The sequence below is a fragment of the Paralichthys olivaceus genome, chromosome 1, assembly GCF_024713975.1.
Source record: "Paralichthys olivaceus isolate ysfri-2021 chromosome 1, ASM2471397v2, whole genome shotgun sequence".
Taxonomy (NCBI): Eukaryota; Metazoa; Chordata; class Actinopteri; order Pleuronectiformes; family Paralichthyidae; genus Paralichthys; species Paralichthys olivaceus.
Window position 1 is genome coordinate 2,334,603 of NC_091093.1, and position 12,787 is coordinate 2,347,389.

General features: G+C 42.0%; 1 protein-coding gene across 3 annotated transcripts in view; it reads left to right on the forward strand.

Annotated features, from left to right (window-relative positions):
- Positions 1-4,008: 4,008 nt before the first annotated feature.
- adamtsl3 (ADAMTS-like 3) overlaps positions 4,009-12,787 on the forward strand; it is a 153,649-nt gene continuing 144,870 nt past the window's right edge. For all 3 annotated transcript variants that reach the window (XM_020080365.2, XM_020080364.2, XM_020080366.2), the window contains exons 1-2: positions 4,009-4,271; positions 5,327-5,434. In XM_020080365.2, the coding sequence (XP_019935924.2) occupies positions 5,375-5,434 (60 nt within the window). In that variant the 5' untranslated portion in view covers positions 4,009-4,271; positions 5,327-5,374. The remainder of the gene's footprint in view (positions 4,272-5,326; positions 5,435-12,787) is intronic.

The window sequence follows — 12,787 nt, forward strand, 5'->3', positions numbered from 1 at the left end:
TTTTATCTTCCTCTCTCTTCTTCACTCTCTGCCTGGTTTATTTTGTTATATCTTATGACATATCTGTAATCCTTGGGTCTTCTCCTCCCCTCCTTGGTTCTTACTGTGCGGCTCTCCAGAGCCCGTCCTGGCTTGGGTCCTGATGTGGGATGGACCTAGTGAGGTCGCCGGTCTGTTGCAGGGCTGACATGGAGGGTCACGCAACCACCAACAGTCTCACCTGAGGACCTCCCACCTTTGGAGCCATGGGTCCTGTTACTGCACATGTTGGATCATGAGAGAGGCAGGAGTCCCCGGGGGGACCACCGCACCCTTGGAAGACCATGCGAACGTCCATGTGGAGATTCCCGGACTGGATTCAAGCCCTTGACTTGACACTGTGACTCACCCCCCCCCCCCCCCCCCCCCTTTATTTCCTTGTTCCCCTATATTACTTGTTCTTTCTCCATCACCCCAACTGGTCCTGGCAGAGGCCATCCACACTGAGCCTGGTTCTGCCATTGTTTGACATTATTTGCTCATGTATCTGTACATGAGCAAACAATGTCATATTTCAGGCAACAGTTTTCTTAGGATATCCAGTGACCACAACAACAAGAATTAAGCATGTACAGTTAGTCTTCAAAAAGAAAAACTGCAAGTGCTACATGTAAGTGCTACTAAACTTAATGTTATTTTTAATTATTTTTTCAAATATAAACACATACAGTTGACGATGGTTATTAGACATCATCTTTTTAACCAAGGTGTAGTTGGAAGAGATGTGTCTTCAGCCTGCAGTGGAGTCCAGGGGCTGGGGTGTAAGGTTTAACCATGCCCTGGATATAGACTGGGCCTGCTCCGTTTGCAGCACGGTATACAAGTACTAATGTCTTGAAGTGGATGTTGGCAGCCACTGGTAAACAGTGAAGGGAGCGGAGGATCGAAGCAGTGTTAGTGAACTTAGGGAGGTTGAAGACCAATCGAGCTGCTGCGTTCTGAATAAGCTGCAGAGGTTGGACAGCACTAGCAGAAAGACCAGCCAGGAGGGAGTAACAATAGTCTAGAGCTGACAAGAGTCTGGACCAGAACCTGTGCCGCCTTCTGAGTGAGAAGGGGACGTATTCTCCTGATGTACTGCAGCACGTATCTACACAAGCGGGTTGTTGCAGTAATGTTGGCCGTAAGGGACAGATGACTGTCGAGTGTCACGCCCAGGTTCCTCTGGATGGGGGCTACAACAGAGTTATCGATGGTGATAGTCAGGTCATGGGTGAGCCTTTCCCTGGAAGGAAATTGGTTGGGTGTCATCTGCGTAGCTGTGGTAGGAAAAGAAATGTGAGTGGATGACAGAGCCGAGAGAGTTGGTGTACAGAAAGAAAAGGAAGAAGGTCCGGAGCAATAGACTGAAGGATGTGAGAAGGGATGGGGTCAAGGGGGCAGGTGGTTGGGGGGGCTGAGGTTAACAGGGTAAGAACTGGATTGGGAGACAGGAAGGTGAAAGAGGTAAGAGAAGGGGATGAAGATGAAGTTGATGGAAATGTAATTACAGAAGGTGGGTTGGAGAATGAGGAGAGTATGTCATCTTTCTTTTTTGTAAAATTGGTGACATAGTGGCTTGGGGTTGAAGGAGGACGGGGACTGGGGGGTAAAGGAGGTAAGAAAGGATGGAAAATAGTTTTTTGGGGTTGGAGAATGAGTATTGGATTTTTGTCTGATAAAAAGAGCTTTTGGCTGCAGAAATAGTGGCAGAGAGGGAGCACAGGAAAGATTTATAAGTGAGCAGGTCTTCAGGATGTTTCGATTTTCGCCATTTCCTTTCTGATGCACACATAGTGGCTCTGTCGGCACACACTGAGTTGGACAACCACAGAGCTGGGGAGGACTTGCGCACCTGTCGTGGCATAAGAAGACAGAGAGAATCGAGAGAGGAGGACAGAGCAGAGAGGAAAGTGTCTGTGTCAGTGTTAGGATGCTGAAGTGAGAAAGAGTCAGATGGAGGGAGGGCTGATAAAACAGATGAGCTCAGAGAGGAGGGACAGAATGTTGCAACAGACAGGCACAGAATCTGTTGGTGAGATAGGGTGGTCAGATTGGGAGAGTGTGAGAGAGTAACAGATGAAGAAGTGGTCTGAGATGAGAAGTGGGGTTACAATGAGGTTGGAGGTAGAGCAGTTTCTGGTGAAAAGAAAATCCAGGTGGTTGCCGGCATTGTAAGTAGGTGGGGAAGGACTGAGTGAGAGAGCAAAGGAAGAAAGTAAAAGAAGAAAGTCTGACGACATCTCGGCCTGGATGTTGAAATTGCAAAGACGGACAAGTGGAGGGCTAAATACAACTATTGTTTAGTAGGAAATGTTTCAATCTAATTTTAATAGAGCATTCAAAAACTCAAAGTCAATAGCTTGTAACTCATCATTACTGTATTCTTGGATCTGGTTGTAGCTGAATGAGTAAATCATTTTTGACAAGATGAGAAACATTGGAACGAGTGCTGACGAGAGTGAAAGACTCTACAAGGGTTCATAAAAGCAGAGGATGACATAAGAAACAACCAATAAAGGAAAATCTAAAGATCAGACAAAATATGAAAAGTAAATAAACTGAATGTTGTCAAGGAAAATGGGCTCAAGTAAAGCCACAGGCCACATATTCTTGACACATATCCTAAACTGAAGGTAAATGACGTGAGAAGTTACTGAGAATGAATCACAACTGATCACACCATGATTGGCATTAGTCCTCAGTGAAAACAAATTTCTCCCAAAATGTTGTTGTACATGTCCGGATGAAAGAGGGCGCTAGAACTCCATCACACACATTGTTGGTATTAGAATAATTCAGTTTGTACAGTGTGACACATCCATCTATACAAATGCAGCATTTCTTGGTTTGCACTATGTAACTTACACTGATTGGAATATTGACTGACTGTGTTACTGAATAGATTTGATATACACCCCTTTATATTTGAATTATAATGAAGTCAATATATTCCTGTATATATGAATAGATATCCAGCCCTGCATATACACAGTGTATTTCCACAGAGCAGGACTGAGCACAGTCCAGGAGCTCGAGGTCTTTCTGATGTTCTCTCATTAGTCAAAGTCAAAACCTGAATGTTTTGAAAATCTAACAAAGAAACAGCCATCATGTCAGCTCTGAGCCGTGGTACAGTCAACATGTGACAGTGGACATGGTAAGAAGAGCAGGTCTGATGAATTCACTCTGATGATGAATGCTCCTCCATATGCTTCTGCTCCATCACATGGGACAAAGGGGTTGGTCATCAGGCTTGCCTCTGAAGCGCTACCTCCACTGACTGAAGACAACCAGTGCAATGCCGGAAATCAGCTATTTAATCCTTCAGAATAAAAGCAGGGGTTTTTAACTATACTGAAGGTATAACAAAACTGAAATACAAGCAATAAAAACAAATAAATAACATAAATAAAATCACTGCTGCACTCTATCCTGTGAAATCAGGTTATTAAACTCGAGCTGTAAATCAAACAAGCCTTTACTCCATAGTTTTTATCATTAATCAGAAAACATGCTTCACAGTTTCCTTTATTCAGTTTTTATCATGAGTCCTTTTCTTGTGTGTCCCTGTCAGCAAAGATGAAAATCATGAGGCGCACAACAGTCTGATATCACACAAGTCTGTTAACCAGTCAACATGTTGACACTCAAAACCACACATGTCAACATACCAAAGGATGTACTCCTTGATACATGACATTTATAAATGTGGAGGCAGTAATGAACTTACCATCTCTGGTGACTATTTGGGAGCCATGTAAAAAAAAACGTAAAGGGACCTGCCTAACCTGCTGTTCAAAGTAAGCCCAGATGGGTTTGTCACATGGGTTGATACAAGTCCTCATAGGCCACATTCGAAATATTATAAGAAGATAAGTTAGGCTAAACCAGCTTAAAAAATGAAGGTTGTACAAAATAAATCAACTACGTCAGTGTTTTCATTTGAAAGTGACGATCGGAAACTCTGTATCTGGATCTAACTTGACACTGGTCCCAAGTCGTGCGTCAGGCAGACGGGACTGTGAGCTGCCCGGAGACAGAAGACACTTCACCGTGGACGTGACGCGGCTTCACAGTGTCTCCCTGACCCCACACCCTCCCTGTCACTCACTGTCCGGATCGGTCAGTGTTTGACTCGGACCGTGGGCTCCGGGACTTGCTCACATAATCGGACTGTTTTGGGAGCGAATACCTGATGCTGCATCTCCGTATGAGCGCATAGGGAGCGCAGGAGCTCTCCCCCTTAGAAGGTGAGCATTCCTCCCCCAAACAGCAGCATTGATCTGTGTCTTCTTCACACATGGAGCACATTCACATCCATATTCTCCTTGGTGCATGTGATTTTTTTCAGACGTCAACGAGGATGAAGTGAAGTCACACCTGTAGTGTAACTTAATCTTGAAGCGTCGTCTATTGGAGGGCCCTTGAAATGAGACCTATAGTTTTAATGGTTTTTAAAAGGCTGATTGAGTTGTGCATTTTTATGAAACAGCCGTGTAAAGCCAGGTTTTTATTATAAGATAAGTAAAATTCAATGCAACAGTTGCTGAGATATCCAGAATTTTGCCCTGGGAAAGAGTTATGCTTCAAACAGGCTGGATCCTACATTTCCCATTAAGCATTTCAATAGAATTTTTGGACTTTTATCAGCCAAGCAGTAACTTAAGCTGTGCACCAAATCAAAGGCTGCATTCTTCTGAGGCTGCATTTGAAAACTTTACTCATGACAGCAGCGTGATTAGGCTGTCCCATTTCACTGGCTACTACAAACAACACAACACAGGATTCAACAGGTGGATCCTCAAGTCAAGTCATCCTATTCCAGGATTCAATTTGCCACCAGCACACAGTGACAAATTACTTAGCAAAAAAAAAAAAATGCCAATGACAAAACAGAATCCGAAGAGTACATTTTTAAAGATCATTTAAGATTGAACTAAATCAATAGCTAACAGTACAAATGTACTTATGTCTATGTTATATCAAGCTTCAGTTAGCTCCAAGAAGTGCTCTAAGAAGCCAACCTTACAATGGACAAGCTGGCGACACATAGGGAATTGTCTGTAGACCTGACTATTTCATGTGGGTTCAGCCTTCGTGGCCTAGACCACACTAGACCACTTTTTTAGAAAAGCTGCTGAACTGAAGTTCATATGTAATTTTGTTTCTACTCCAAACCCAAGCTGATGACCCAAACCCTGAACACACACTGAGCAGAGTGCACCGTTCAGGACTTCATCTCATCTGTTTATAGTATTCTTACATGCATTTAATTTAATTTGTTGTGTTCACTTCCTGTCCACAGTGCCCAGCGGTAGCGAGAAGCTGACCTGGGGAAAAAATCCAGTTAAGGATGGAATCATTTATCCTCTGCAGGCCTGTCCTCATCTTCCTCATGCTTCCCTGTGTCCAGGTACTGAAAACTGATTGATGGATGGATGGATGGATGGATGGATGGATTAACTGATCTCATTTACCATCATACACTGACTTGGCACTGGCAAAAATATTAATGCTAATGATGCTCAGTTGCAGCAACTCATATTTTTGTACATTCAGTGTAGATTTTTGCCTTTACCACCTGGCTCACTATCACGGCGGATCATCACATTTACTGGTGAATAAAAATGTCCATGGACCAGATTAGAGAAACCCTGTCAGCTCTTCCACAGGTTGAGAGGTTGCTCGGCAGCCTGGATATACTTCTGGAGACGTGTTTGTGAACTATGGAGAATGTCACCTCTGTACATAAAGCGATACTAAGCACAGGATTTTCTCTTGCAAATATAGCAGCTACTTAATCCCTGACAACAGACATCTGTGGACCTGGTGTTCTCCATGATCAGCTTTATTTGGATCATGTTTCTTTATATTAATCTCAGTGGAAGACGAAAATTACTCACACAGACATATTTATAAGCAGTTTTTTTATTAAGTTACTCAGTTCTCTTTCAGGCCTGAACCATTCAGAGAAGCAAAGCAGGATTTTTTCTTCTGTCTTTTTTTTGGAGGCTGGGATTTGCAACATTCCAGGGTTTACTGTTGTTGTTCTGCTGAATGGGAATTACATTTTGAAGGTTTGGACAGGTTATTCATTGTTCATAAACTGCACACACAGCCACAGGGTGTGTTTTTTTGATCATCAAATTAAGTTTTTGGTGAGGTAGAATAGAATAGAATCCCTTTATTGTCATTGCACAGTGTACAAGAAAAATTTAGCAGCAATACTCAAGGTGCATAGTATAAATTTGAAAAAAAAAACAGCATTAACAGTAAAAAAAAAATTGTGTATATATGAGGTAGAATTTAAATATAAAAACAGTGCAGCAGAAAATTTTAGAAGATAAATCTATTTTGACAAAAAATAAGCTGAGTTTGGTTCTCTTATGGCTGTGGGGTCTGTTTGTCTGTGATTTTATTGACCCGAAGCATCTGCCAGAGGGCAGCAGGTCAAACAGATGATGTCCAGGGTGGAAATTCAATTCAATTCAATTTTATTTATATAGCGCCAATTCATAATTTACATTATCTCAAGGCACTTTACATTTAAAGGTCAAGACCATAAAACAATATTAACGTAGAGAAACCCAACAGTTCCCACAATGAGCAAGCACAGGCGACTGTGGAGAGGAAAAACTCCCTCATTAACAGGGAGAAACCTCTGGCAGAACCAGGCTCAATGTGGGCGGTCATCTGCCTCGACCGGTTGGGGTGAGGAAAGAAAAGTAAGGGGGGAGGAAAGGAGAGATGGGTGGAAAGCGGGGAGAGAAGAGAGAGATGAGGTGGAGAGAGAGAGACCGGTAACCATTTGGCACCATCAAAATCAAGGCTAACCATAACAATAACAATGTATAGATCTACAACATGACTAGATATATTAATAAATTGCTGAGTTCTTGTAATAAATGCAGACAATGGTGATGGTAGTCGTTGTTGTCCTGCAGTCCCAGTGCCGGAGTTATCTGAAACGAGAGAGAGAGAAGAGCCAGAGGGACTATGGGAGGACAAAGTGACACTTTGACATGATGACATGTTAAAACTAATAAATAAATAAATAAACAGGTGTGGGGGGGCAGAGAGACAGAGAGACAGAGGGAAGTGATGAAGTGCTCAGTGCATGATGGGAGTTCCCCCAGCAGTCTAAACCTATAGCAGCACAACTAAGGGATGGTTCAGGACTCACCTGATCCAGCCCTAACTATAGGCTTTGTCAAAGAGGAAGGTTTTTAGTTTTACTTTAAATGCTGAGACAGTGTCTACCTCCCGAACCCAGAGTGGGAGCTGGTTCCACAGGAGAGGAGCCTGGTAGCTAAATGTTCTACCTCCTGCTCTACTCTTACAGACTCTTAGAACCACTAGAGAGCCTGTGCTTTGGGAACGAAGTGATCTACTTGGATAATAAGGTGTTATCAGCGCTTTGATATATGAGGGGGCGTGATTGTTGAGGGCTTTAAAAGTGAGGAGCAGGATCTTGAATTCTATTCTAAATTTTACAGGGAGCCAATGTAAGGAAGCTAAGACAGGAGTGATATGATCTCTCCTTCTAGTTCCTGTCAGCACTCGTGCTGCAGCATTTTGGACCAAGTGGAGACTTTTAACAGTCTTCATGGAGCATCCTGCTAATAGAGAGTTACAGTAATCTAACCTAGAGGTTACAAACGCGTGCACTAGTTTTTCAGCATCCTGCTTAGACAGGATCTAAGGGGTCCTTCAGGATGCTGGCAGTTCTGCTGTGGCAGTGAGACCTGAATAAGTCCTCCAGGGAGGGCAGTGGGCAGCCGAGGGGGCAGTCATGGACTGTCAAGTACTCCAAGTCACTAGAACAATGTTCTATGATTGTGGCATTGGTGCACCAGTTGTTATGGACGTAAATGCATAACCCCCCTTTGCTCTTACTGGAGTCTTTGTTCCTGTCCCAGCGAAAAGGCTGTATGGCCTGCTACATCGATAGCCGAGTCTGGGATCAGTGGATGTAGCCACGTCTCTGTTATAATCAGAATGCAGCAGAGTTGGTGTTCAGCTATTTGAAGGTTCAGTTTGTCTATTTTGTTTATGAGGGATCTGGCCTTGTGAGAAGAATGCTGGGCAGCGGCGGTTTGTGTGGCTGTTTTCTTACACTAGCAAGTAGGCTGGAGCATCATTCAAGCTTTTGCTTCCTGCGTCTTCGCCACCTCCGACACCTGCTGGAGCTGACAGCAAGCCACAGAGAGCCTGGTATTCTGGCTACATCCTCCGGTATGTAGCACGAGTAAAATAATTCATTTGTAACTGTCTGGTTTTGCTGTATTCCAACGATCAGAAGAGCTTGGCGGTTGTATGCCTCGCCATCTTAAGTCAGGTAAAGACATACATCTAGGATCAAAATACTCAATATTGGCAAAGATTGATGTGCAAAAGCCCATTTCAATCCAACTCATATTAAGCAAATGAATGCGCAACTATTTAACTGTAAAGTAACAGCTTCAAAATTGTGATGGTACTAGGACTTATAAGTAATAAGGAGAATGGTGCCTCTTTCTTTCCTACACTGGTCCCTATCGCTTGCTCTTCTGACTATGATAAGCAGATACAATCTACCATAAAAAGTGTTAGACTGAATGAACTGCCAGAATCAGAACTAGCAAATCCAATTGGTGAACTGGAGATCAGTTAAAAAAGATTTTGATCTCATTAAAAACAACCATTTGTCCCTAATAATGAGTGATAATAAGTCAGGAAACTTTGAAAATATCAAGGTTTCTAAACAGAGTTTGGCCTGTTAGTAACAGCAACACCACTTCTTGTTAAGGAAGCATATGATCATGATGAAGTCACACTGTTAGGCTGGGTGTTATTGTCAGTGAGCCGGACTACACAGTTAGAGCTCCATGAATTAGCTGTTTAGTTGAGGAAAACAGAAGACATAGGAACTGTGTCTGTTCTGCTGAGCTACTCTCAACATAATGTGCCAAATCAAAGGGTTGGGACTGAGAACCATTCTTCTTCTTCAAGGTTACAAGGCTGATTCTCTCCCACCCATTGGTTTTTATTGTTATTGTTTATATTATTATTATAATAATACCTACGTGGGCTCCAGCATGACTTACAACCTGTCACTTGATAAAGACATCGACAAGCGCATTTCTAAAGCTACAGGCATGTAAACTGAACTCATTTGTTCTACATGACTGCATCATCACCAATTTATTTGTCCCCTGCTGACTACACCCTCGGGTCAATTGATTATTACTATTGAGCTCTCTTGGAGCATCATTATCTCTTTTTAAGTGTGAATGAAAAACACTGACACACTCAAGTCTGAAAGCTCTAATAAAAAAGTAAACTGTGCTGATGGTGATAGTCTGAGTGAACAGTTGCAGTGTGAATTATATGAATATTGTTTGATTGATGAGTTCCACAGTTGTTTGTTTTCTATTAAGGTGCAGTGAGATGTTTATTCACAACAGCACATGCAGTTCATGGAAATGTATGCACACTGCAGAGGCTGTGATTTTTTTTTTTTTGAGGCCACAATCTGTATAACGTTATATGTGTTTACATCACTTGTTAAACGATTCTAGCAACTACATAATTTAGAATTTTTGGGGGAACTTCTGTGCACCCTCTTTGCATCCCCTGAAGTAAAGAATCTGTCTAACGCTGTGTGCCTGAATACAGTCAGCCTTTGTTTGCTGGGTGTAATGGAGATAATCGTTCTATTTATGGTGCAAGACACAGAATAGATCAGAGCTCCACTATAAGGACAGACCGAAAGTTGCCTATGATTTAAAGGTCCAGTGTGTAAGATTTAGGTGAAAGGGAACTATTGGCAGAAATTTAATGTAGAATAATCCTCATTATTATGCCACATGCAACTTAACACTAGATATCACAAAATTCTACACACTGTACCTTTAAGTTTAGTGTCATTAATGTTTGGCACTGGACAGGTATATAAATCTATGGATGCCTCATCCATATCTAGTTTGGTCAACAAAAAGAAACTTTCTCCCTGAATACATTTAGAGTTTGTGTGGTCAATTGAGAAGTAAAGGAATGTTTTTGGTGCATTGAACCAAAGGGGATGACTGGATTTAAATGGGATGGAGGTAGTCATGGTGGAGGGTTAGAGTATATGCTTGGCTAGCTGCGTGGATTATCGCAAGCAGATGTGGGATCAGAATCACGCTTGATTGCCTTTTATTGTGCTGGCGTTTTTCTAGACATGCTGCAAGATTTAGAGCTTAGTTGTCATTAACCTCAGCTGATTCTTTCTCTTCCTGGATTTTACCTTTCATCCCCTCTTGTTTGTCAGTACTATTTTACAACGCTTGGTTTCTTGACTAAAAATAAAATGTTGGGTAAAGGCAGAAAGAGAAAAAAGCTTCTTTCATGGTATTTTCAGACCACAGAGGAGGAGAGTGGACAAGTGAAGGAATAAGTGATAGAAGAGAGAGGAAAAGAGAATGACCAAGTGAAAGCAGCACTCCTCCATGTTTCTATTCATCTGTTTCCTGTTGGCCTGGCCTTCCTGGTGCCAGCCACTTCCTGTCATCCTTCAACCTCGATGTATGGACAGCTGTTCAAACACAACCCATCAGTAGCAGCTCTGCCTTTTCTCATCTCATTTACCCTGCTGCCAGTGGACACCCATCCAAAGTCCCCCCCTGGGTCCCCAACCCGATTCCCTCACCACCACCAACTTCCCCTTCCTCTATACTCAAAACAACAACTGGACGAAATCACCAAGCTTCTCCTTTCACCCTCCTCTGAAAACAGCATTGTCTGTGATGCCAATGAGCTATGACCTAGAGGAATGCTGTTGCCATTGTGTGTACAAATGATGACAGAGGTAGAGGAACTGCACAGATCAGCTAGGGAGTAGGAGGAAAAGGGCAAAGTAGAAGAAATACTTCATTTTCCTCTTCATTATTTAAGAGGTGCAGAGACAGAATACGAGACATTGTGATTTAACATGCAGCCAGTCCACACTTACTCTAGAAGAGCCTCACTGACCATTAACAGCCACCTTTATGCTGGTAATGGTAGGCACAAGTCAAGTCCTCACAGAGATGGTGGAAAACTGGGGCAATGCTTACCTGAAGGCTACTGGCTAGCTAACCAGGTCAGATAACACCACATGTAGATATAATCATTTCATAAATAACTTTGGAATCACTGCAGGGTGTGTTCCACTAGAAGAGAATTGTTGTCTTGCCTTAAAATGTACGTCCTTCAACAAGCTGATCATCCAACATGTATATAGCCTGACCTAAATGGACCATGGAAAAATGGATGAGCATCAATTTTCTCAAATTAAACGAAGATAGAAATTCTTGTAATTCTTGTAATTGGTACTGATGATCAGAGACATAACATAATTCACAAACTTGGAAGTCTGGTGCATCACAGAAAAATCTAAAGTAAATAACCTGGGTGTTACACTTGATTCAGAACTAGATTTTAAGTCACACATAAACAATGTCCCAAAGATTTCCTTTTATCATTTAAGAAACCTTGCAAGAGTAAGACCATACCTCACTCTGGAAGATGCCAAAAAGGTGACTCATGCTTTTATACTTTCTCGCCTGCACTAATGTAATTCACAATATTCAGGATTACCGAAAAAATCCATTGATCCACTACAACTTGTATAAAATTCAGCCGCCAGGGTTTTAATGAGAAATAGGAAAAGAGATCACATTACCCCAGTGTTATTATTACACTGGCTTCCAGTATCACTGAGGATTGATTTTAAAATTATTTTACATGTTTTTAAGTCTCTTAATGGTACAGCATATCTCTGACAGTTTATCGGAATACGTTCCAAACCATTCCCTTGCTCAATATTCAAGAAACAAACTATACAAAGTTTGGGGATGCAGCTTTCTGTTGCTATGCATCAAAGGTTTGGAACAAACTCCCACCACACATCAGACAAGCTTCTTCTGTTAATAGTTTTAAGAAACAACTCAAGACCTATTTCTATGATCTGGCTTTGTTTTATTTGTTTTCTTAAATTAATTTTTTCCCCCTGTCTATTTTTGAATAATAGGTGCTGTATAAATACATGTATTATTATTATTAATTTATTATTATTCATATAATTGGTCAAGATTAGATTATTGGCTGGTTGTGGTTTCTCATAGATTCATTACACTGGTATCAGCACTTATGCTGAGAGAAAAACACCCTCATTAACGGAGAAACCTCTAGAACCAGACTCAATGTGGGCGGTCATCTGCCTCGACCGGTTGGGGTGAGCAGAGAGAAAAGGGGAGGAGAAGAGAGATGATAGTCATTGACATGTATTAAAATAAATAAATGAATGAATGTGGGGGGGCAGAGAGACAGAGAGAAGTGGATAGGTGCTCAGTGGATGATGGGAGTTCCCCCAGCAGTCTAGACCTATAGCAGCATAACTAAGGGATGGTTCAGGACTCACCTGATCCAGAACTAACTATAGGCTTTATCAAAAAGGAAAGTTTTAAGTTAAACTTTAATTGTAGAGATGATGCCTGCCTCCTGAACCCAGAGTGGGAGCTGGTTCCACAGGAGAGGAGCCTGGTAGCTGAATGCTCTACCTCCTGTTCTACTCTTACTGACTCTTGGAACCACAAGAGAGCCTGTGTTTTGTGAACGAAGTGATCTACTTGGATAGTATGGTGTTATCAGCTCTTTGATATATGAGGGGGCTTGATTGTTAAGGGCTTTAAATGTGAGGAGCAGGATCTTGAAATCTATTCTGAATTTTACAGGGAGCCAATGTAGAGAAGCTAAGACAGGA